The sequence below is a fragment of the Chinchilla lanigera genome, unplaced genomic scaffold, assembly GCF_000276665.1.
Source record: "Chinchilla lanigera isolate Chin_1 unplaced genomic scaffold, ChiLan1.0 scaffold00186, whole genome shotgun sequence".
Classification (NCBI taxonomy): Eukaryota; Metazoa; Chordata; class Mammalia; order Rodentia; family Chinchillidae; genus Chinchilla; species Chinchilla lanigera.
Window position 1 is genome coordinate 657,368 of NW_004955587.1, and position 27,061 is coordinate 684,428.

Consider the following 27,061-nt stretch of genomic DNA (forward strand, 5'->3'; position numbering starts at 1 on the left):
CTTTATTATTCTGTTTAAAAGTAAAATTCCATTTTAAATTGTTGCATGATCAAGAAACCATTTGATGGAATAATTGTACCAAACAGAATTGCAATCTTTTGCCTGCTAATTTATCCCAAGCTTTCATCATCACCTAATTTAAAGAGCCTTAAGAAAAGAAAAAGTAATTATGCTTCATAGGACCCCCTGTGTAGTAGCAATAGTGTAAACTTCCAAAAGTGTCAGTTTTCAGGTCTTACCAAGCTGTACGCTCCATCCAGCCTTTGAGCTGGTGATTATTTTTGTTCTTGATGAGAATGAATACAGCAAGTAAAAAAATAACATAGGTAACAGCACTCTGAAAAGTACAAACAACTATAAAAATGTTACTTGTTATGAATAATCTGAATAGTATCTGTGGCAAAAGTAGGTAAGAGATGAAAGGCTCTTTCACAGAGAATTTAGAGGCCACCGATATTTTTAGGTGGATGTCTTAAAAATAATGTCTTGTAGCTGAGTTTACTACTTGATGTCATCATTACAAAAGTCCATTGCCTCTACACATTTATCTTATTCTTTTGTTTGCACAAAGCTAAGATTGTATAAGATCTTGCACATTTATTTTCCAAGTCTCTCCTCTCTGCCACATGTAAATGGAACCTAGCTCAGAAATAATATGCCTGCAAAGACACACATTATTTATTCTTTTTTTGAAGTGACACTGACATCACTTTGTTTCTATTCAAGAATCTACCTTCTTCTCTTTTAATTATTAGATGATAGAGGGAATGAAACCCTCAGAAAATGCCAAAGTGCTTTGCTTTGCAAGCTTAGAAAATAGTTGGATTTGCTTGCCAACATAATTTGTAGTGAAACCTTCACAACTGTGAAATGGTTCCCTCTTGTTTTACTCAGTGAACTAGGCTTTCTCAAAATAATTACATAATTGTGAGAAGCAAATATGCTAAATTTTTAATTTAGCAGAAGAAGAGAAAGAAGCAACACACGGCAATAATATGGAAATACTCATCTTAACACTATTTTTATTTTCTTTTTCTCTTAGGTTTGCTCAGTTCTTATTTACAGAGGAATTCAAGTCTGGTTCTCGGGTTCTTGAAAGTATATACAGCTTGTATGAAGGCTTCTCTGGGACAGTGTGCTTTCTGATCGATCTGCTGCAGCCCAGCCAAGCTGAATTCCCTCTCTTCAGCGTCTTTGTTTAGAAGGTTCCATCTCCCGCTGTGGGCCTGAAGAAGTTCCCTGAGATTTCTCCAGCCTCTCCAAGGCAGTTTCCATATAAGCCACATTCAATGGTATCACAACCATGAGCCTTAACATTGCCGCCAGAAGAATGGGAGCAGGCAGGTGAAGGCAGCATGATACCAGACTGGAGAGAGAACTTGCCAAATGTAGATATAACAAGTCACCTGAAAATGTTAGAGGTTTATTATTTCAGGGACTAGATGTAAAACCAGACATCAGAGGGAAAAGAGAAAGAGAAATGATCTGTTTTTGAGGGAATGATATAGAAAACAAAATGAAATGGTGACTATGGCAATAAAATGCTGACACCTTCACTATTGAAGGCAGAATTTAACTATCTGTGGGTGCCCTCCACTTCTAAATTCAGAAACAAAGATAATCCAAAACTGAAGTAATTTTATCCACACAAAAACTACTAGCAGTAAGAATGAAGGACATGAAACCTTTGGTTGTTCTATGCCTTTACTTATCGAAATTCATGATTTTTACCCAATGGTGATATTTGCATATGAATCTATTTTTATCACTACCCTGGGCACTTTAAAACATCATATCATAACTCAATTTAAACACTGAAGTGTGTAATTTTCTTATCCCTTACTGTTTTCCTAGTTCATTTCTCTTTCCTAACGCTCAATTAGAATACTAACATTCCTAGCTGGGGTGTAGCTGTATCATAGAGTACACACCTAGCATGTTTGAGGCCCTGGGTTCTATCCTTAATAGCATGGGGGGATGAAATGAAAATTCATAAGCTAGAACTATGGTAGAGAGTGTTGCCATCAAGTGTTTCTTTCTCAATTTGAAGTGCGAAATGTGTATTTTTTATTGTTAGTAAATTTTAAAGTGCTTCTCTGTGCATAATCCCTACAAAGCTATTATCACACTGTAAAATATGCTCTTGGTAAAATCCGTTTGTCTCAGAGACCAAGGTAACCACTACAAAGACATATTATTTCTGTCTTTGATGGAATGTTATGTCCCTTGGGGCAGATAGACACAGGCTGAAAAAGGCACGTGTGACTGTGGAATGTTGCTCCATTTTATAAGATTATATTACAAGATAAATGAATTTATGGGAGGGCAACATTTCTTCCAACACACAAGATGCACTAGAAATTTAGCATAATACCCATTGAGGCCAGTTATCAAATGGAATCTTCCTGTAAAGGCATAAAAATTGTAAAACTGCTTCAGGTAAGTAGTGGATCGTACAACATTGTAGGAGTGTGTGTCACTTTAATGCACAGTACATGAATTTACCCCTGTCTTATAATTTGATCACTAACATCCTCATATGTCACATTAAGAAGGAAACTTTACTGTATAAGATTTAATTATTTAAAGACATTTGATATTTGGATGTATATGTGTGTGTGTGTGTGTGTGTGTGTCTGGGTGTATACATATGCGTGTGCATAGGCTACATCTATCCACTAAATACCTACTCCTTAGTTCAGTAGTTCCTAATTGAAGTCATTGACTTTGGGTGGAATTAGGGAATACTCTGGGACCTAAACAGATTTATGTGCATGTGGGTGTGTGTAAGCACATGCACCAGTGTGTTTGATTGTATATCCATGCGTTCTCCCGTTTTATGGAAGAGAACTTGTAGTATTTGTAAGATTCTTACATAATCTTACCAAAGAAAGGCAAGAACCAGAACCGTCTTTGTATATTTTATGATATTTTGTATGTTTGCACTCATCAAGACAAAGTAGGGTAAAATTATTTTGAAAAGCAGGCATATTTTTGGCTTACTGTTCCATTTCTACATCTTCAGATAAAAACAAAATTAGCCCCACTTGTTCATTTGTGATTATACTCCTTTTGGGGAAGCACCACATAAGTAGCAGCTTTCAGATGACTTCCAAAATTTGGTTCCAGAAAGTGTTCCAGGAATAGGTAACCTTGTCATTTCCTCTTCAGCCTTACTGCAGGATGCATTCTATAAAGTGGTCTCCTTCTGACATGGCGGTGATGCCTGGTTTTCACCATATCATTTTCAATTCATTTCACTCTGCTCCTATCGGTTAAAAATAACAGCTACCCAATATCAGGGCTTTATTTTTAAAACATAACTCATGCTTCTGTCATCCTCCAGCAGCTCCTGAACGTATGTAATATGATTGTGCCAAAGTCTCAAAGCTGGGAAGCAATAGAACAAATATTTAAACCCAGGGTTTCACTTTCCGAGGGTATGTATTCGGTGTCCTAGACTACCTGAACAAAATATCCTTTCCCTCAAAATTACCTTCCCTTTCTGTTTGCTTGTCTTTCCATTATTCATGCTTGAGACCTAAAACCTAAAGCAGGAAGGAGAGAGACTCTAGCTCATATTACCACTCTAGGAACTTTAGAAAAACTGGACTTCTTCCTTGTTTACTGACACTTCCAAGATCTGGAAGGGTGACTGTGACACGTTGTGTTTGCTGTTGTGAAAAGATACCTCTTCTATGTTAAATCCAAGGAAGGGCCTTGTTTGGATATTGTCTTTCTGAAAGGACATCTCAGTCAATTAGGAACAAGGTTAAGCTTGTTAGTACTTAAGTACTGTTCAAACTTATTTTTCCTGAAGAAATAGATTTGTAGTTTTGGAAAGGTCCTCTTCTGACATTTTTGCTAAGAACGGGATAGAAGGCCCTTAAGTTTTGCTGTAGAAATGTGGTAGGTCACTTATTATCCACCTTGCCCCCTCTGTGTAATTGTTACTGCAGTACTGAAGCATGTTTCCTCTTGAAGGATAAGGGGACATTTTCACCACCACTAGTATAACTTGGATATGACTTAATATATGTGGGAGAAGCAGTTTAAGCCTTGAAGGCAATTGTGGAAATGTTTATGGATTCATCAAGGAAGTTACTCAACAATAGTAAGATTGCATTATACTTTGATAATAAGGTGTTTTGTAAACTACTACACTTCTGTGTGTTTTTTCATAGCACAATTACCTTTCTTTTCTTCCACATATCCCCAGGATGTTATTGGATCTTTTTTAGCCAGTATGATTTTACTCATCAGGTTTTTCTTTTTTGTTATGGCTATAACCTCAAAACCAAGAAAAACAGAAGTTTGATGGCACCTATGACCCTGTAGTTCCTTACGTGATTGACAGTGTTACTAAGATAATAACGTTCATATACTGATAACTCAAAGAACAAATAGAATCAAATAGACTTTTGTTCTTTGCTAAATCATAGCTCTTCAATTGCCAACCTACTCGTTTAACTTCCTTTGACATGCTAAGATTATAATCGTTAGTATGCAAATCATTTCAATTTCTGTAGAGACTATGCCTCAATAATTTCAAAAATGCAGGATTGTGATATACAATTATGTTAACAAAATGCACAGGACTATAGGTGGGTCGATCAGTGACAGAGAACTTGCCTAGCCTGTGTGAAGTCCTGGGTTCCATCTCCAGCAAAAACTAAAGAATAATAATAATAAAATAAGAAAGGAAGGAAGGAAGGGAGGGAAGGAGGAAAAACAAAGGAAGCATGCTATGTTTTAAGTACCTATTATGTACATAGAAAATTATGCTCAGTTATGACTTCCGGTAAATGTTTCAGCCAAACAGAATCCAGGTCTGAATCGCTGGATAGGTCAAAATCAATGTACACTTTTCATGTTTTACCACCAGTTCTGACTACAGCTTTTATGCCTCAGAAGTTTCTAATTTGCCAGGGCTTACTACACAGAGATTGATTTGCTTAGCCTGGGAGCTCCTTTTAATGCAAATATTTATTTTCCTTACTGAAAACAAAGGATTATGGTGCCTGTACAAATGAATTGAGAAATGAAGTAATTTAAGCCTGAGTTTGATCTGCATTTTAATTCAGACCTCACAGCTATGTGACGTGTAGGAATAGAAATGTACTCTCAGCTGTATATAAGAACTTCCTCTGGGGACCTGGTTTTATTTATTTGACACTGTTTCAAATTACTAGCTAAAACCACCAAGCAGCCTCAAATTTGCCAAGGCTATGTGATCTTGGCATAAGGTGGCAAGGAAAACAAATGAGAAAGCAGGCAAAAGAGTAGATGGGTTGGGGAGTTTGTTGAAGCTGGGCACCTCAAAGTGAATTGCAGATGCACATTTAATGGTTTTAAGAATACATACAATCTTATGCATGGGTTTTATTGCTTCCTGGGACCTCTCTCTTTAAATAGCTCATTATGGTGTACTTTTTTTCCCTATGTCTACGTAATCATGTGACTTTCTTCCTCCTGGGAGGGCAGGTTTTCTCCTTATCTCTTCTGTCCATGTCTGCTCTTAGCTAGGAGCTCCAAGCTCAGTAAGGCTGGAGTTCTCTCTGGACAGAAGGGCTGATCTCAAACTCAGCAGCAGCAGGAGTTGAGCCTGTTCTGTGGTCAGATCACAAGTTCAACACAGCCCACTACAAGTGAACCAGTTCATGAGAATATAATGGTGTTGTTTTGCTTTCCTCCCTTAAATAAACCTAGTCACTTTATTTTAGTTTATTTTATTTTTGGAAAAAAAGTTGGTGCTACATTAAATGTCTGGGCCTCATTCACGATCATAAATCTTACACTGGAAGTACAGTCTCATTTCTTTAACTAAAAGTGTTAATGCACTGAGACCTGATAGATGATGCCTTTAGTGTTTAAAAGAATATTTGTTTGAATTTTCTTAAAATATCAAACTTTGTCATTTTTACCAGGACTCTTTCACAAATGGCAAAGTCCCTTACCTTCACAATTCTTTGCACCTTCTTTTTCCATTGTGTACCTGTTATTTACCCCCTCTGAACGGAATTTAAACATTATTTAAACCAAATCATCTATACTTTTGTTTTGGGCTGGCAGGATGGAAAAGCTGGTGAGTTACATGAATTAAATGAACAGACTGTTCTCTCTTTCTTTGTACTTTTATTTGATACATATTTGTACATATTTATGGGGTATAGTACAATAATTCCAAACACGTTTCCAATATGTAGTGATTACATCAGAGTAACTAATGTACCCATTTCCTCAAACATTTATTCATTTCTATGTGCTGGGAACCTTCAGTCTCTTCTAAATAGAATGAAAAATATTATAAATATTTTAGACAATAGGGACCCCACTGTGCTATAGAACACTGGAAATAATTTCCCCTATTTATCCTCTCAATTCTTTCCATTCTCCTCCCCGAACAACAAAAAGGAAGAAAGAGCGGGGAAAGACACCTAGGATTTAATTGCCCCCTTCCCCAATGGTGTCTCTCTGTGTGTAAGCAGTACAGGGAGAAAGAGAGATGAGATGGACATACCATTTTCCCTAAGAATACTGACCAGAGCTACTTGCTGCTGTAGTGTTTATCCCTATCATAGCACATGGATTACAGTCCTAACCTTACATTCAAAGTTTGGCATAAAATATCTGGTCTTAATTATTAGTATTGCGCTGTTTCCTTTTGGTTTTTAAAAACAAAAGACATTTTCTCGTATTCTGTTTTATTAGCATTTCCATTTACAAAATATTGCAATTCTTGATAGCTGAAAATTAAATGAATGCTAGCAGTGAGCCACAATTTTTTTCTAAATGGGAAATGGTTTAAGGAGAGTGTCACATATGAAATAATATCCAACATTTAGCTATAAAAATGGCTGAGTGAACAGATATGTTCAAGCATAAACTGATTAATGAATGAGTCTTAACTGTGTGCTAACTTCTCTCTGTTAATTAGCACATCATTAAGGAGGGCCCATGTTACACTTCAAGCTGTCTATCTTGAGCTTTCATTTTTATTAAAACTTCGGCCAGGTTAAAGCCATAGTAGCTATCTGTGGAAGATAACAGCCAAGAGTTTTACAAATACAGCAGCAATATCTGATGGAAATATAATGTGACCCATAAATACAAACTACATATAGAATTTTAAAATTTTGTAGTAGCCACACTAAGAAAGAAAAGAATGAAATAAATAATGTTGTATTTGACCAAACCCACTGTATCTAATATATTAAAATATTACAATTTTAATGTGCCATCAATGCAATATTTTATTTTTTTGTACTAAGCCTTCAAAATTCAGTATGTATTTTGCATTTACTACTCCTCTCAAGTTAGACTAGCTACTTTTCAGGTGTACAAGAACTGCAAGTGGATTGGTGGCTGCATTGACCTTACACAACTTGAATCCCATTCTTCCTAGTACTGATAAGACCTTGCCACTGCTTGTATTATTTTTGTTGTTATGAAAGAAAATGGAAACAAAACATTGCAAACTGTATGAGTACTAGACTTTTTACCCCACTTCAGCAGAGTAGTCAAAGAATTCCACTGTGAAAAAAGAGATTCGGGGATTAAGTTAGAGAAATTCCATTCCTTTACCTTCTTTTGGAGGTTACATGGTGAGTTTACATTGTAGGCTCTGAGCAAACTCTCCTGGATAAAGAACTCTATTTGAAGTTGACTTGTTGAACTCTGTGTCTATAGTAGTTCTGGAAATTGCCGTAAGTGTCTACACACACACACACACACACACACACACACACCTTCATGTTTTCCTCTCTTTCGCACTCTGTTTTGAGCTCATCTCTATTTATCTTTATATTCAGAATCACCTGGGAACTATGATATTGCCCTTGTTCTAAAATAAGTACTTACTAAATTGAAATCAGCAGATGGCTTTAAAGTCTTACACATGAACGTAGACCTTTAGAAAGTACCGAAATACACACTTTCCTCTTATTCTTTCAGAAATGATGAACACTCTAAAAAGAAGGGGAAACATCTGAATATGTATATGTGTAAACATGGAATCCATAGGTGTAGAGTACAATTTTGCAAGTCCTTTTTTTCATATTTTACGTGCTCCAGTGTGTATGCTTCTTGTATACCAAGTAGTTATGGCATAGCAATCAGTTTAGAGATTATATATACTACACTTGTCTACCGTCAATTTATAACAAATAATCTTTTTACAACATGGTTTTTAATGGGGTCTCTGATGTTTCCCTTTGTTTTGTTTTAATATCTGTGCTTAAGTGGAAATTACCAATAAAATAAGTTCTGCTGCTGAATTTGGTTCAAGTTAACTGTGGTAGCTCGTATATGTGGATGCAATCAAATAAGCAGATTGATTTAAATGATCAGCTTTGTTTTTCTTCTTTAGGCATTAGTATTTAAATATTAGAAACGTCTTCTGAAGATTGTAGCAGCAATAGAATCATTTTGCTCTTGAAAATGCAGTGTAACGGTTTTATGTAGACTCTCCAGGAATAGGACTATAATATTATATATGCAAAAGTTTGGTTTTAGAATCTGATCAAGAAGCTCAGGCCATTCTTTAAATGGAAAACAATTTCCCAAGTTTAAATATCTAAGGGAGATCCGTGTGGAAGGGAAGTCTGAATTTTAATCTTTTGGTTTTAATGAAACCAAATTCACAAAAATTTTCAAGCTGGATTTTGTACAATACAGTTATTAAGGGAAACATTTTGCAAAGCCATATACATCTTGGGAATAATTAAGCAGTGTGTTTTATTTTAGTTTTGTAATGTGCATTGCCCAGTGAATTAAATTTGTTCCACCAAAAAGCTACCCTCTCCAACTTGCAATACTTACAGAAATACAATTTTGTCAATGGAGAGAAAAGGTTCATCTTCCTCGTGCTACATTCATAAGCAGCAAATTAGTGTAACCCCTTACTTATTTGGGGGAGATTACAAAGGAATAATCTGTCAATATAGTATAATTGCTTATTCCTAATTGTACTCCAAAGTAAAGAAGTAACTATTTAAAGTACTACTGAATTTTTAAGAACTATTCAATAAATTAGTGTTATTAATAATATTATACTCTGCAATATATTTGTCTCAGCATAAATTAAGATTTAAAAATATGAAATTAATAAAAGTATAGCAAATACTAGAAATTAGTTATTCCTACTTTAAAATCCTATTTTCATTAACATTAAATCCAACACCAACTGTTGATATACCCAAAGTTTTGAGAGACTTGCACATGAAATGAAAGACAAGTTAGTTGACCACTTGCTAATTAGTACATTCTCTTAGGGGTACTCTGATTTGCTTTCAAAGATTTATGGGTAGTAATTAGTCCTTCGTTTAGAGCAGAATATTTTGCCAGGTATTTCACTACATCACGAAATGTCATACAACTACATTTCATAATAAAATCAAATTCGCAAGAGTTCTTGTATGTTCTTTCTTTCTTTCTTTTTTTTTTTTTTTTTTAGTTTTTTTCTGGTTCTGGGAATCAAAGTCACGACCTCGTGCTTGCCAGGCAGGCTCTGTGCTGCTGAGCTAAATCCCCAGCCCCTGTTCTTTCTTATTATACCAAAACATTACTGTCTATAAGTCTGTTATTGTGTACATAATATTTTAAAAATAATGAGAACTTCAGTGTCAGTGAGGAAGCAAAATGCAAGATATGACACTAAGTTGATCTTCAGTGAAAACCCACTTAGGTGTTTGACAGGGAAACTAGAAATCCTAACCTGTAATATGTATGTTATTCTCAAAGTGAAAATGATGATAGAGAAAGGCTTTAATACTGGGGTTAGCTGGTCCACAGACTGACCAAGAAGGTCCAATTTACAAATGTCCAAATGTTATTGGTGGGTCCCAGAAGGGTAAGTCCCACAGTCTGTTGATGTTGCTTCTGCTCACAGTGCACTGCATGATTTATTGAAATCTCTCTAAAAGTAAGATTGAGTCAGAAGCTTAGAGATTATGCCCCTTCCTGTTTTAAAAATTGCTGTTACAACGTTCTAAACACTGTGATCTTTCCAATGTGTTTTCTGTATTAGTTTTGTACTGTAGAAAATAATTCGCCATAAACTGTGCTGTATAGTGTTTAAAGTGAAGTTATTTATTGGCTTACTGCCTCTGTGCCCGACAACATGGTCCACTTAATAATGTAAAACGTATGGTAATCCTTTGCTTTAGAATAAAGTCTAATGCTAAATATTTACTGTGTTCCAGTTAATAATCTAAGCTACTAATTAATTTTCCTTTCAAAGCTAACCACAGTGTCAAATAAAATCTTACACAAATACTCTATGAAGTGGTTGTTGTGCTGATTTTGTGTTTGTGATAATGTGTGTTTCTTGATCCAGGACACGATGGCCTGCTGGGTTCTATAAATAGACATTAGTAATCCTTTTGGAAAAGGAGCCTGGTACCTCTCAGTTGTCTGCTGAATCCTCCCCACGAGTCTTATAAATAGATTTTCTCATGTCGTACACCAACCAAGTGAAACAACCCATCATGTGGTACCCCACTACATCTTTGTTTTGATCGCTTTTGAATCTTTATATTGTATTTTTCACATTACTTTCCTAAATAAAAAATCACTGAGAGGCCTAAAGAATAAAATCATCCAGTTTCAGCAGACAGGGATCTTAGTCTAACTCTGGAGGGACACGTTAAGCCTGTGTTTTAAAGAGTTTTAGTGAATTGATCAAGGTCTGAAGTTTAGGGCTGGAGTGAATAAATTCTGATGCTAGAAAGTGGTTCAAAGTTCAGTACCTACGAAGACCTGTATTAGTGTTAGGATTTGTACACCAGTACGAAGAGGCCTGCCTCGGGCTGGAAAACTGCTTCCTTATTAGGTCCTGGTCTTTGACCTGAGTTAGTCACAGTTATGAGGGAATACATTCTGTAAGCAATTTTTCTCATAGGGAAAGCATGGGCTTCTAGCTCTTTCATCATCGGAAGGAGTATCTCTGACCTCTGCATTTGGAGGTCTATTTCTAAATGACAGCAAACTGGCCCTGGGAAGAACCAGGCTCTCCTCCGCCCAGAAAATCAAAAATAGGCTGAAAAGGCTTCCGTAACCCAATTAGGAACCCTACTGGCTGCGGCTTCTCAAAGGGCTGTGGATGGTTTCCAAAGAAAGCACAGGCCGAGCGACTCTAGGACCCAGAGACTGCGCCGGGGGCCGCTGGATTCGCCGCAGCGTTCAGGGCTCCCGCGTGCGGCGCGGCGCGGCGCGGCGCGGCGCAAGCTGTCTGTCGACACCGGTTCGCGGCCCGCAGGGGCCAGTTGCCTTAGCGACGCCGAAGACATTCCGGCGCGCGGGCGGCGCACGGTGCGTGTGGGCGTGTCCCGTGGGGCCGCGCTCCCGCCCCACCCCAGCAGGGTCGGTTGCCCCCAGGCCCCAGCTCCAGAGCCCGGGCCGGTGGGCCGGGCCGCGTGCCCTCCGCGGGCTGCGCAGAGCGCGCGAGCGGGTCGGAGCTGGGCATGCCGGGAGCCCCTCAGGGAGCTGCCACCGCCAGCCGCCGCCGGCAACCGCCAACCGCCGCCGGCCGCCTCGCCCGCCGCTGCCTCCGCGTCCGGCCCGGTGCGCGCCGCTGACGCGCGGAGATGAAATTCCCGGCCTCCGTGCTGGCGTCCCTGTTCCTCTTCCTGGCCGAGACGACGGCGGCGCTCTACCTGAGCAGCACCTACAGGTCGGACGGGGACCGCATGTGGCAGGCGCTGACGCTGCTTTTCTCGCTGATGCCCTGTGCTGTGGTGCAGCTCACGCTCGTCTTCGTGCACCGCGACCTCAGCCGGGATCGCCCGCTCGTGCTGCTGCTGCACCTGCTGCAGCTCGGGCCCGTCATCAGGTGCGTGTGGAAGCCGGGGCCAAGCCCAGGCCGCGGGCCGCCAGCCTGCTCCGGGGAGGGGCCCCGGCCGGCCCGCGCTCCCGGCAGTGTGGCGGGACCCTAGCGTGTGGGTACTAAGGCGGCGGTTCGCCGCGGTCCTGTTCCGCGCTGGCCTACACACGGCCAACGCTCACCTCAGTCTGACAGACAAAAATGGCAGTGCGGTGTGGCTCCGTCTCATGGCATACATGGCGGTCTCTGGTGGGCGCGGGCGGGACTGCCGGGGCCGTGTGCGCTCGCAACCCCTGGGAGTGTGTTCTGGGCTGCGGTCACGGTTCAGAACTACGATAGCGTGTGCCCGTGAGTCCCTTTGACTTATCGGACACGTGGAGGTTACTGTGTGCCGGGCACCGCTCTGAGCACTTTACAGATACGAATTTATGTAATTCCCACGCAGAAGTCTAGAAATCCCCGCACCACTCTTCTCTCTTTGGTGGTTTACTAATTATGGAGGTGGAAACATTGGGATGTAGAAATGTCTTCAGGCCCTTCCTAACAGTCATGAACTCTGCTAAACAGTGGGTCCGTAACACAAAAACTTGTTGTGTGTTAAGAAAAAGCGTGACATTTCTGGAAATTTATTTTTATGAACACAACGCAAATAGAAATAAATGATTGGGCCGGGGATATAGCTCAGCAACACAGGTGTCTGCCCAGCAACTGCAAGGTCCTGAGTTCGATTCCCTGTACCAAAAGGAAGAAAAAAGAAAGAAATGGTGAAACAGATGTTGGCTTTATCGAAAGACCTTGAAGGGAGTTTGATGTGTTGTTTTGGTATCTTTCACCTCTACAGGAAAAGCAAAGCAATCAGTATCCCTCTGGGTTGGAAATAAATTTAAAATACTACATTTTAGGTATAGATGACAGAAATTTGAGAAGGTAGGCTACACACACATCTCAGCTGCCAGAATAGGAACCTTTCCTACCAGGAAATAAAATCCCCTCAACACACACACGCACACACACACACATGCACACTTGAGCACGAAGATAGATTTTATAAAACTTGTGTACCTCATACTAAAGACAACCATTCTAGCTGACACTCAGGATACTGACTGGTAGATAACACACGGTCATGGCAAACTTGGTGAATAATTTCCCGGCCTCCAGAAGCTGCAGAATCCTAGAAAGAAAGAGAAACTGGCATGTTGAGGAATGAGAAGTTGCTACTCCTGATGAGGGGATGCAGAAAAATTTAAAAAGGAAAGGGAGGGAGGGAGGAAGAGACAGAGAAAAAACTTGACAAAGTCCTCTGACCTAGAGTGAGAAACAGTCCGTCTAGCTAAGGAACTCCTGTGATCCTGATAGTGTGCCTACTCAGTAACATAAATGTGATCTGACTGAGCAAGACAATCCTTGTTTCTTAAACTCATGTTTAAGTGCAGAGATATGGGAAACTACCATTTTCCAAAAGCTTCTTGTGGTACATGGTTTGACAGTTACTGAGCAACATCCTCGGCCCTTTTAAAATTTTTTAAATTTTGAGACAGGATCTCACTAAGTTGTTGATTTGCCCCGGCTGGGCCCCAGATTGTCATTCTCCTTCCTCAGCATTTATTTATTTATTTATTTGGGTACTAACATTGAACCTAAGCCCTCACACCTGCTAGGCCAGTACTCTGCCACTATGCTACACTTCTAACCCTGTACCCATTTTATAGAAAAGAAAAATAAGGCTCCCGATCACGTTTCCAAGGTTTTTTGAGAAATGGAATTGGATTACTTATGTTCCCTATGATCCAGGAAAGAAAGCAGAGGTGTATGTAGTGTATTTTATCAGTTCTATCTGAAGAAAAAATGTGGTTATTTCGGGACATTTAAAAAATTAAATACAACCTAAATAGTCATACAAGTAAATGAGAATACCCTACCATTGTTGACATTTAAAATGTTTTTAAACATTAAGAGTAACCCAACACAAGCTGGGCGTGGTGGAGCATGCCTATAATCCCAGCACTTAGGAGGCTGAGGCAGGAGGATACTTGAGTTCAAGGCCAGCCTGGGCTACAAAGTGAGCTGAAGGCTAGCCTGAACTGCATAGCGAGACCCTGTCTCATAAAGAGAGAGAGAAAAAAAAAGAGTAATCCAACACAAAACTAATTGCATGGTATATATAAAAATAGGATGATAAATATAAACCTGAGCTCAAGGAAATATATAAAGAGGTTATGACCAGTAATTTTGGATGGTAGGATATGACTTTACTATTCTTCTGAAACACAGTATATAATTTTTTCCTCTGTAGACTTTTAGATTTTATAATAAAATATTCTAATTTTATTAAGAAAAGGAAATTTTTTTTTGCTTTTAAGAGATAGCTTTTCAGTTGCATAGAAACTTTCAACACTATGAAAAAGCTCTACTTCCAGAAAATTCTGAGCAGGTCAGTGTTTCTTAAGGGAAAACAAAATTAAAGATTAAAAAAAAATACAGGCAGCTTCTTTCCACTGCCAAAGAGTCTCTTGTTCTAATGCACCTGATTTATTTCAAAGAGATATTGGATGCATAATCTTAGAGCTGAGGTACACAAAATGTGGTTCCAAGTCTCTTAGCTTTCAGACAAAACGTAAAGCAATTTCTTGTTGTATATTAGCATGACTTGATATCCTACTGGAATTCTCTTTTGCTGATAGAGTATAGAGTCCATCTGAAGTCTAAGACATCAGCTTTACCAAAGATCACAATTATTTTCACCAAACAGAGGACAGACAGGTTTTACCCTTATCATTGGACTTAGTAATGTTTGGGGATAGTTTAGCTCCATTTAACTTTGGGTGAGTACCACCCAAATATATATTCTTTTTATACAGATCATTATGTTTTAGTTCTGTTGTTTTTGTTTTTTGGTTTTTCTCCGGTACCAGGAACCGAACTCATGACCTTGCACTTGCCAGGCAGGCGCTTTTGCCGCTGAGCTAAATCCCCAGCCCCTATTTTTTAGTTCATACGGGGTTATAGCCCAGTTAAATTGCAGTATAGGGCTGACGATGAAGTTTGGTGGTGGAATATTTGCCTAGTATGCCAGAAGCCTGAATTCTATTCCCAGTACCTCAAAAACAAAACCAAAAAATACCAAAACACTGCAATACATCACACGAATGATCATGAACTAAATTTTACTACTTTGGCTCTGTGCCTTCTTTCCTTTAGGGAGGTATTTGGAGAGCACCTTATTTCATTTACATCTTATACATGTTCAGTTTCATATTTAAGACTGTGACTAATTTGTATGGTTGTTTCCACATAAGACTGAATTTGAATATGAACTTTAGCTAATAGCTTGAAATTTTTTTTCAATTTTAAGGAAAATCTTATTTTGAATTATAATGAAGATCCTGGAAAATCAGAGGAGGAAGAATATTTCTCACCAAAAAATTTAAATTGTTCTGTTTATCATTCTCTTATAATTAGATTAATTTTCACAAATTAATTGAGAAAAGGGATAAATAAATTTGAGTACAAGTCTAGGAATTTCCCTTATTTTTAATACTGGTATAAGGAGGGGAAAATGGTGTGTGAAAAATCTGGGTTTTTAAGATGCAGGCTAAAAAGTTCCAAAAATCTTTATATATAAAAATTTGCAAAATTATTTATGACAGTATTTTTCTCTATAGTAAACTTTCAAGGCAATTTTAAATAAAATAGTATAGAAAGCATTTATTTACTTTACTTTCAAAGTGCTTTTGCATACTGTTTAATTCCATCCACTGTAAAAACCCTGTGAGCTGTTATTATCTTATTTTTACAGTCCAGGAATTGAGGCTTAGAGAGATTAAGCAAGTGGCTCTTCAGAGGTCTCAAAACGTTTGGTTTTTAACCAGTTTTGTTTTTGTGTAGGCTCCTAGAGCATGTGTGTCATAGGAAGATAACATAGTTTATATGAAATCATAGTATTTCTTTGGAAAAAGTATTTCATTAGAGTTCCTAATATCACAAGTTACTTGTGCCTACACCAACATGCATGGTTTCAATTAAGAAATAAACTTCTCAACTTACGTTTGAAAATGAGAGAATGATACTTGGAAATAAGATAAAGTAAAAAAAATGGATCAAATTACTGAATATCTACATCAGAAGTTCAGAGAACTGTGAACCATTTACTAAATAGCCCCATTGCTTGCTTTATAAATAAAGTTTTATTGGAGCACAACATTTATATATGATAAGTGCTTTAGCACTTTGGAGACAGTGTTGAGAAATTGTAACACAGAGCATATCCTGTAAATCCTAAGCTATTTACTCTCTGTAAATGCAAACATTTTCTTTACTCTTGGTCTAAATGATTTCTTAGTTTTTTAGTTTTTTTCTTTTTCTTTTCTTTTTTCTGGTCTGGTCTGGGCTTATTTCATCTTGGCCTCCTCTCCTCTCCTTTTCTCTTCTCTCCCCTCCCCTCCCCTTTGCTTTTTGGTGCTGGGGATGGAACCTAGTCTTTTGTATATGCTATACACTGTGCCACTGAGCAACATCCCCAGCCCACACCTTGAAAGATTTTGATGAAAGTATCTATTTGTTTCTTTATTTAGACAGACTTGCAAACAAAACTGCAAGAAGAGACCCCCCAAAACAGATGTAAAGTAATTAGATATGTTTTATATAATTCCAAGTATATAGTAGTAATTTGCTAGTTTTCTTAGCAGTGGTCATGAGACGTCTTGGGGTTTATTAAGCCCCTACTACATATCAAACTTCAAAGGCAAGTGTGGTATCTAGGAAAACCAATAACCTGTAAGAAAGTCCACCTGAGTTTTAGAGCAGCCTGTGCCGTTAGTTTCATTCTGGGGTCTTTTTTCATTTCCATTCATTTGTCAGTGAAGTTTCATTTTGTTTACAATTGTATGAATGCTTCTAGTCTCACGAAATACACACAGTTCCTTCCTTAGCATCAAGACAGTTGCATTCTCTTCCAAACCCTTGTTTCATTAGTTCAGTTCTTAGCATGACCTAGTGTTCCATTTGTGTGCTTGTTTTGGTCTTTGAAAACTCGGCACTTGATTTTATCATGCTAGTAAAGCAGTTTTGTTGTTGTCATTGAAATGACTGAAAAGGAGAAAACAGAAATGCCCAGTGAAGAAAATCAAACCTCTGATTTAACTGCCTAAAGGCAATAATTCTTAATGCTTTTGTTGTATATCCTTACTAGTATTTTTGTGGTGATATGTTTGTAAACTCAGGGAAAATGGGCCATGATATTCAGTGTTTACCGATTTCTATAATGTGTTTATCCATGAGTCTGGTTAAGCTTGACATTTGGCTTACAAATTTCCTATTTTGTAGTTGGCTGTTTTTAGCCAGTATGAGCCAGCTCAAACATTCTAGTGTGTGTGTGTGTGTGTGTGTGTGTGTGTGTGTGTATGTGTGTTTGTGATTTTTTTCACAGAAATACGGAATTTTTTCTCTGATGTGTCTAGCTTTTGTCTTTCTTGAGCCACATTGAATGAAGAGGAATTGTCTTGGGGCACGTACATTGTATGTAAACACTTCCTTTTTTATTTTTTAGAACATTTAAAAAACTGGGTAAGCAGGCTTCTACGTGGACATGTCTGATATATCCCATTGTAATTCACTTTTTTCATTTACCAAATATGGTGAAATATATTTTTAGTTTATTTTTGGTGTTGAGGATTGAACTTAGGGCTTCATACATGCTAAGCAGGTGTTCTACCACTGAGCTACAGCCCCAATCCAGTATTTTTATAATAGCAGATATACTTCTAAACCATAAAAGTTTAGGACTACATATTTCATTGATTGGGCACATTAGATTTAGTTAATTATTCTTTTACTTTAAGGAACTTTAGAATAGTTCCACAATTTTGCTATTACAGATGATACCAAGTTCTTGCAGCAGACTTTCTGAGATATGAGAGAAAATATTTTATAAACTAAAATGTCCTTGCATTCCTCAAAATACTTGCTATTAAGTGCATCAATATCCATCACGTGCTAGAGAATAAAGGCAATTATCAATTTATTATCTAGCCCTTCTTGTTCTCAAAGGTCCAAAATATGAAGTAGCTAGGCCTCATTTAGTCCTCAGTCACAAATTTGAGTTTTGGAGAAACTGTGGTTAAACTCCTGACCTGAATTTGATTAATATTATTTTCAGTTGATCAAACTTGTCTGTGCTGTTTTACATGTTTTCCTGTAATATTGTATATTAAAGTGTTCTTGAATCCACCAAGCAAAATGTAGTAGACACACCTGCACTCATACTACTGCATGATTTCTTTCTCCCAGGAGCAAGTGAACACAGGTAATAATCACAATTATGTCCACTCTGTACTTACCAAAAAGGTTTCCTTGTTTCTTTTCTTGTATCAGTGGTTTTGTTTTATTATTTTAAGTTAGATATATAATCTCATCGCCAAAGTTGCCTCGCATTATAAGGTTGTTACCAGCATTATACAGTTGTTAGGAAAGTTTGTGTTTCAGAGAAAAAAAATCCTTCAGCAATTTTTAAATTTAAGTTGTAGGTATTTTTCTTATACCTAGGGAAAACTCATTTTGTTCCTAGCCTTTTATTATGAAAGGTTTTAGACATATAAAACTTAAAGTAATTCTGCAGTGAACACCCAAGTACCCTACATCTATATTGCACAACTGACGTTTTGTCTCACACACATCAGTCTGTGTTTGAGTGGGTGGGGTAATTCAGAGTAAATCACAGCCTTCAGTACCCTTCTCCTTTCAGCATCTTTATCATCACCTAGAGAGGAAATCCCAATTTAGAAGCCAAGTATTCTCTCTTCTGGAAGTTAAGGCTCTGTCCCTAGAGCAGGTTTAGGAATCCATAAATAAGACATATCTGGCAGGTCCCTGGGCATGACTGACTTTAGCTCTGCCCTATAAGATCTTATGAGGGCAAAGAAATAGGTAGTATGTTATGGCCTTCCAATGAAATGCCAAATGACAAGCTGCCCTGTGCTGGGCAATCTCCCAACTATACTTCCTGCTTTAACTAGGGTTGTCAGTGTATGTGATATATTGGCCTTTCGTCTTACCTCAATTTGATTCTCACCCAGTTTTCATTGGCATGTTGGAAGGTGTCAAGAAGACGAAGAACTTAGAACTCATCGTTGGAGTGAACAGTGTAGAGGGGTGACTGCAGTCCAGCATAGCCAAGTCAAGGCTTTCAGAATCAGGCCAAGTAGAAGCAAGATGACTGAGAAAAGAGAGAATCCTGTCTACCTCTAATAATTATGACTTGCTGATTTCTTCAGGTGTTTTGAAGCCTTTTACATCTACTGTCAGTCAAACCACGATGAAGAGCCCTATGTCAGCATCACTAAGAAGCGGCAGATACCGAAAAATGGCCTCTCAGAGGAGATTGAAAGGGAGGTGGGCCAGGCAGAAGGCAAGCTATTCACCCATCGGTCTGCATTCAGCCGGGCATCAGTGATCCAGGCTTTCCTGGGGTCAGCCCCGCAGCTGACCCTACAGATGTATATAAGTGTCTTGCAGCAGCATATCACTTTTGGAAGAGGTATGTATATTTTTGTTTTTGTTTGCATTTCAGTCTTAAAATGTGAAGCAAAGCATACAGTTTGTTTTGTTTCAAGTGAAATTCATCCATATGTGCATACAGTTGGAGGTCTGCATTCCAGTTACTAAGCCCACATTTTACCGAGTTAAAATGAGAACATTCATGTTGCTTATGAATCTGCGTTTTGTGCAGGGCCCCAAAGGGAAAGCTCACTTATATTCCACTGTGGATCAGCTGAGGTGGCTCAAAGATGGAGGGCTAGACTACATCAAGGCCCACTGACGCACATGTCTTGTTGCTCTGATGTCTTGATGCTTGCTGTTTTGTGGGAATCTCAGTTCTTCTCTATTTGCTCTCCATGTGGAGTAGTTTGAGTTTCCTTGCAGCATCGTGACTACTTCCAAGGGTGAATATCTTCAGAACAAGACAATGCCACATCAAAGGCATATGGCCTTTTGTGGTGCAGCCTTGAGAGTTACGGATCATTACTTCTTCTGCCTTCTGTTTGTCGACATAGTCACAAAGTCTTGCTCTCGTTCAAGGAAACAGGAGAGGGGTAAACTCTTAACTCTTGCTGGGGGATGCAGAATTGTGGAAGTTTAAGAAGGACCAAAAATTCCACTGTGGCAATTTTTTTTTTTGTCTTTTCTTCCGGTACCAGGAATTGAACTCACGACCTTGTGCTTGCCATGCATGCGCTGTGCCGCTGAGCTAAATCCCCAGCCCTGTGGCAATTTTTAGAACAGACAGTTTGCAGCTGAAACTGCAGAACAAGACAATGCCACATGAAAGGCATATGGCCTTTTTGTGATGCAGCCTTGAGAGTTACGGATCATTACTTCTTCTACCTTCTCTTTGTTGATGTAGTCACAAAGTCTTGCTCTTATTCAAGGAAACCGGGGAGAGGTAAACTCTTAACTCTTGCTGGGGGATGCTGAATTGTGGCAGTTTAAGAAGGGCCAAAAATTCCACTGTGGCAATTTTTAGAACAGACAATTTGCAGCTGAAACTGCAGCTGCCAAAGGCGGTTGGACTTGGGATTTCACCTCTATTTTTCAGTGATACTTCTAAACTAGCTGAGGCAGTTGATTGTAAGAGCTTTGCAGTGAATGATGGAATCAAGACCCACTATTCTGTCCAATTGAAGTTCTAAGAGATATATTAGAACCTTTCACATTTAAGTGAACACAGCTTTCTAACCTTTGAGCTATTCTCACATTGTCAAATTGAGAGCAGAATTTGGTTTTTAATTCATTTTTTCCTAAAAACTTCCTTTTGCACTGGACATAAATGAAAAGACTTCAACTATGAAAGGGTAATAACTGCTCTCATATTAGTACTCTATGTACATGAAAACCAAGCACTCTGGTAAGTTTTACTATAGACACACAAAATAGTTTAAAAGCCTTAAGTTGAAAAGAATACATATTTAGGAAAACACTGAAGTCAGAATTTTAAAAATACTCTTCAATAACGCCGTGACTTTTATCTTCCTCTGTCTGTAGTTTAAACTGGATGGTAAAATGTCATAAGTCAGGGTATGATCACATGATACTTTTATATCTGAATTGTATCCCTTAGCTAGGTTACCTGTAATTCTTAAAATATTAGTTAGAGTTTTAAGTAGAGTTCTTCAACTTTGGTACATCAACATTTATATGAAAGTGCCTCCCACAACCTGTGGTAGACAGTATATAAAAATACTGTAATACCTTTGTTCTCTAAGGACTTACAACAGAAATGTGGACTGGCCAAGGTAAGTCTACTCTAGTTCCAGTTTATACACATTTCCTGGTTTATTGTTTTTTCAAGGGGCAGAGACATACTGATACAGTGGAGGAAGTGGTAGCCTGTTTGATTTTTATAACTAGATCATTTTTCTCAATTTTTTGATAGTGAAGACTGCCTTCTGGGCCTAATCTGGAGACTGACAGTTTTCTGTAAATAAAATTGTATTGTAACACAGCCATACATTTTCATTTATATATTGCCTGTGACTGGCGCCCACAGTGGCAGGGTTGCAGTAGACAACATAAGGGTCACAAAGCCTCAGACCTTTACTCTCTCAAGCCTTACACTGAAAGTTTGCCAAAACTTTCTGTAGTTTCTCAAACAGAATTCCATTCAGGAAGATAAAATCTGTCTTGGAAAACGTATCAAAAGGGATATCTGTCCGATATCCCCAAGGACTTGGAAAAATACGTCTTGTGAGTCAAATGATAAATTAAATAGACATGCAAAAAGAAAGTGGGGATGATTTTGTTAGAGAGATGATGGCCATTTATGCAGGTTTTGTCCATACCCAGTTAGTCTCTTAATATATCTGAGGAAGAAATCACTCACCTGTAGGGAAAAAAAAAAAATCCTTGTAAATGGAACTTGGACTAGAGCAGTGGTGGTGAGCCTATGGCACATGTGCCACAGCAGGCTGTTTGTACCACTGAATGTTCTGACAGTTTCGCCATCGTTGGATTAGGGTGTGTCACAAAGGCAAAAGTTGGAAAGGTCTGTCATATAGTTAGGAATGTATTTGGTGCATGGGACAAACCCCTGATGACAGGATTAAACAGCCTAAAGTTTATTTCATTCATTTAACAAGAAACAGGAAGTAGGCAGTTGCTGGCACTGTTTCAACAATGGCAATCTTGATATATGTGAAAATCTACTGGTCTTTTGCTTGCATTGCCACTTCAGTCTCAACCATCATAACTGCATTCAAGGGAGGAATAAAGACTGAAGATGGAAGGGAAGATGTCTTTCTCCTTTTAATACTAAGTATAACTTTCCCAGAAATCTCCCTAATAAACTTTACTTTGAGTCTCACTGACTAATCACACAACGACCTAGCTTCAGGGAATTCTTGGAAAGCCAGAAATAGCAGTGATGGCCATCAGTGGCTTAGATCAATATCCTCAAACTTCCCTGATGATTATTAGAGTTACCTGGGGCCTCGTGAAGTATCTAGTTTACTGGGACTCTGTCATCCTGTGTGCTCTGAATCTGTGTTTGCTGAGCAAACATGGATGAATTTGGCGTTCCTAGAGTTTGGCATGAGGAAGAGAAGGTGGAAACAGCTACGCAGTGACTGGAGAGATTTTTTTAAAAATTGTTTTATAATTCATTTAAAATATATAGTTCAGTAGCTTTTACTATATTCAGATTTGTGCCATCATCACCACTAGCTAATTGTACTACATTTTCATCACACCAAAAAGGAATCTGCCGAAAAATAAAAAGAAAGAAAAGGAAATCTGCTACCCATGAACAGTCATTCCCTTTTTCCTCGTTTTCCCTGCCCCTACACCCTGGCAAGCACTTCTCTATTTTCTGTTTCTATGGATTTACATACTTGCATATTTCATATAAACAGGTCATACATTATTAGAAAGTTATCTCATAGTCAAAGAATAATTGACACTATAAGCTTTACTATTGGGTGAGTTTCATCATATTGAGATTCCCTGAGTTGCTCTGATCTCAGTAGGGCCTTGGTCAAGTCACTGGACCTTGGAGGATATGTTGGGATGAAGCCCAGATGAGGACACTAAGGTTTTTCTGCTCTAGGATGTCCCTGCAGCCTGTCATTTGACCTGCCGGGACCTCACAGTGCCCTTCTTCCGTTCTCGTGGTAATATTGGCAGTAATAATGATTATTCCACGAACACTTGCTTTGTGCTAACCACTGTGAACAGGCATCACAGAATTTCATTTCCATGGTGTCCTTGGTAATATCCTCTTTATCTTACTAAAGAGGGAAATTGTAATTACAGTCTACCAGAGGAGCCAAGATTTGAGGTTATATTTGTGCGATTTCATTCTTGGATGCAATGAGTTTTATGTTCTGTGTTTCAGATTCCATGCTGACCTCTGAGAATAAAGTGGTAGAAGGTGGACAGGCCCTTGTCATCTTAGAATGGACAGACCTGAAGCAGATAATCAATCATATATGTATTTTATTTAAAATAAATCCTGCAAAGTGGAGGTTAAGCAGCCACTGTGAGGGATATTGAGGGAATCTAACCCAGTCTCAGAGATGAGGCAAATATTTACAGGACATAGGTTTATATTGAAAACTAGTATGTGAGGTGGAGAGGGCAGGTGAAGAAAAAGCAGGAAAAAGCACCCCAGCATTTCAGGCTTTACCCCTGAGGCAATGGAAAGGCATTGATAAGTTTTACGTGACTGCAGATGGAGGATTATCTTCAGTTGATTACATGGTAGGGACAACATCAGCCCCTCTCTGCCATGAAGGATGATTATGACAGGGCCTGGGTTATTCCACTTCTGTGTCATTCAGTGAAAAGTGAGGGAACCTAGACAGGTATTATCAGAGGGTTAGTATTTATACTCAGATCTTGACATGCTGGTTAAATAACTTCCTGATATTTAAAATCTGTTTATGTGGCTAATGAGTGTGGCTTATTATACTGCAAGATATAGCCCTCTGGCTTCTTCACAACACTGCACTGCAGAAGAATTCATTCAGGGCATGAGAAAGCACAATAGGTGGTTTAACCATATCAGGTGAGCAGTTCTCTGCAGGCCAGGTGGTAATTGACATTAATGGGCACTATGACTTCTGTATGGGGCCAGGCTCTCTCAGGTTCTGTTTGGTGTCCAAGGTGGATTGGAGGCTGAATTTGAATGAGCCCTTTCTGGCGAGCACTCTGGAGAGTTCAGGGGCTGAAAGGACCAGCAGGGCGTCTGCCACCCCTTTATGCATTGTGCTCAGCTGTGCTTATGGGTTTCATATGAAACATGGGGGCCACAGCCAGTATATCATCAGCCTGATCCAGCACTCTCACAGATGGCCCTTTCACATTCGTAAGGAACCTGTACTCCAGAGGGAGAGGGTGGAGTGATAATTGCTGCCATTGGGATTACATGAGCCCACCCAAGTTTAGGTCTTTTGTGTCTTTCTGAAAGGCAAGGAAGAGGGATGTGGAGAATGAATTTCCTCTAGCTTGAGTCCTGTAAAGAGGACACCAGTGGTGACCAGTGCCCAGCTGAGAGAGGGAATCCTACCAAATGAGAAAGGTTAGGTTCACAACCAGGTGTATGATCTCTCCAGTGTGAGGCTTTGGCAGGGTGTGGCCAAAGCGAGGTAGCCTCTTTACAAAGGGCCTTTGAGGCCCAAAAATTAGATTCAAGAAAAATGGGTCCTTCTATTAACCTTGATTACATCATTTCCTAACCTGCATATTACAAAATGGAAACTTATGACAATCTGGACAGCAGATAGCTTGCCACGCCTAAATAGACATCTTAAAAATGACTAGCAATTAAAAATCAAGAACTTTTTACTTGAAATTCTTGATCTCTGCCTTTTCCTGAAAAGTCCAAATGAGTATACACATGTTTCCAGTCAGTAAACAAGGGTAACTGCTGCTTCATTAAGATTGGGCCTGTGATTTGCCACAGTCCTCACTCCTGCTTATAGCATCCCATATCTGACCCACTTCACTCATTTATAGTAATTATCCATCTGCTATATGTGCTTGAATTTGTTATTCCCACCATAAATTAATTCTAGATGCATAGTCTTCTGAAAGGTCTATCTTATTTATTGAGTAGTGTAGTGTAGTGCTTCTCATATTACCTGTGGAATAAGGTCGGTATTAGAAAATTTTCTTGTTTTCGTTTTCTATTTCATTGTGAACTGCTATGTGGTCATGTTAATAGTTTTCAGCTCACATTTCACTTGACATTTGACACCTGAATGGGTATATCCCCTATTGATGAAGATGAGCCCACTCACTTAAAAGTTGTAGTGAGCCCAGATTGCCGTAAAAGTTGCTCAGTGAGAACTTTCAATTTCTGTATTTGTTATAGCTGACAAGTAATAAACAGTCCACTAACTAGTATCACCCCACAAATGGCAGTTTGAATAGGTTGGCCTAACTAATTTGTTCTATTATATTCTTTTGTGAGTATTTTTTTTAGATTAATTTTATTGGAACATTTTAGATATACCATAATGATAACATTTATCATAGGGAATTTGTACCTATATATGATATATCTTCATTCTTCTTTTTTTCTCATTCTTCTCCCATCCCTTAAACCTCTCCCTCTTCACCTCATTTAAAAAGCTTTATTTCCATTTTTTCCTTCTATTTTCTTTTTTTCCCTTTCCTTCTGCTCTTTTCCCCCCACCCCTCCCTTGAACATTTTCTTCCCATTTCCCAAAATCTGTTATACATTTGGGTCCTTATTTACACTTTCAGCTTCTCACAACACAGAAAGAATGTCATATTTAAACGTGTGTCTGATTTATTTCACGTAAGACTGTTCTGAAGGTCCATCCATTCACCTACAAATGTCTCAAATTTATCATTCCATATAGCAGAGTAATATTCTGTTGTATAAAAGTACCATATCTTTATCCAGTCATCCATGGGTGGGAATTTGGGCTGTTTCCAAGATTTATCTATTACAAATTGTGCTGCTATTAACATGTGTGTGCCTATATCGCTGTGGTGTGATGTTTTTAATTCTTTCAGGAAGATACCAAGAAGAGGAGTAGCTGATTCAAATGAATCCTCTAGTTTTAGTTTTTTGAGGAATCTCCACACGATTTCCATAATGGTTTCACCAGTCTACACTCCCACCAACAGGGAGGGAAGGATTCCTTTTTCCCCTCAGCCCCATCCAACATTTGTTATTGGTTGATTTCTTCATAATAGCCATTGTTTCTGGGATGAGATGAAATTTCAGTGTTGTTTTAATTTGCACCTCTCGAATGACCACTGATATTGAACATTTTTTCATATATTTATTTGCCATTTGTACTTCATCTGAGAAGTGCCTATTAATTTTAGATGCCCATTTTGGATTGGGTCTGTAAATATTGGAGGTCTGATTCTTTTGAATTCTTTATATATTCTAGATGTCAGTCCTTTGATGAATGGCTGATTTCTTTTATATGCAAAAGCTTTTTAATAAGATGAGATTGCAGTTGTCGATTCTTTGTATTATTTCCTGTATGATTTTTTTCCATAAAGGCCTTTGCCTACACCTGCGTCTTCAAAATTTCTACCTATTGTATCTCCCAATAGACTTAGTGTTTTTGTTTTAATATTTAGGTGTTTGATCCATTTTGATTTAAATTTAATGCATGGTGAGTGTTATGGGTCTAGGATTAATCTCTGGCACGTGGAAAGCCAGTTTTTCCAGCACCATTTATTAAAGAGGCTATCTTCTAGTGAAGGTGTTTATTACCTTCGTAAAATATAAGGTGGCTGAGTATGTTTGGAGTTGTTTCTGTACCTGAAAATGTGTTACATTTATACTCAGGCCTGTTTAGTTAGCAGTACCGTGCTGCTTTTCATCACAGTAGCTTTGTAGTACAATTTCAAGTTAGAGATTCTGATGCACCCTACCTTGCATTTGTTGCTGAGAATTTTGTTTGCTATTCTCGGTCTCTTCTGATTCCAAGTGAATTTTTGGATTGTTTTCTCTAATCCTCTGAGGTATACTGTTGTCGTTTTAATTGGGATTGTGTTCAATCTATATAATAGTTTTGGAAGTATGGCAATTTTCATTGTATTGGCGCTTCCTACCCAAGAAGAAGGGATATTTTTTGATCTTCTGAAACCTTCTTCAATCTCTTTTTTCAGAGTACTGTAGTTTTCAAGGTGAAGGTCTTGTACTTCCTTTATTAGGTTGATTCTTAAGTAATGTTTTTCCAGTGCTATTGGGAAAAG

At 38.5% G+C, this 27,061-nt stretch overlaps 2 protein-coding genes across 2 annotated transcripts in view; both read left to right on the forward strand.

Moving 5' to 3' along the window:
* Lancl3 (LanC lantibiotic synthetase component C-like 3 (bacterial)) overlaps positions 1 to 1,368 on the forward strand; it is a 102,631-nt gene extending 101,263 nt beyond the window's left edge. The window contains exon 5 of the mRNA XM_005414448.2: positions 1,043 to 1,368. Within this exon, the coding sequence (XP_005414505.1) occupies positions 1,043 to 1,202 (160 nt within the window). The 3' untranslated portion in view covers positions 1,203 to 1,368. The remainder of the gene's footprint in view (positions 1 to 1,042) is intronic.
* Positions 1,369 to 11,503: 10,135 nt separating this feature from the next.
* Positions 11,504 to 27,061, forward strand: part of Xk (X-linked Kx blood group) — a 56,959-nt gene continuing 41,401 nt past the window's right edge. The window contains exons 1-2 of the mRNA XM_005414450.2: positions 11,504 to 11,830; positions 19,093 to 19,355. Of these exons, the coding sequence (XP_005414507.1) occupies positions 11,586 to 11,830; positions 19,093 to 19,355 (508 nt within the window). The 5' untranslated portion in view covers positions 11,504 to 11,585. The remainder of the gene's footprint in view (positions 11,831 to 19,092; positions 19,356 to 27,061) is intronic.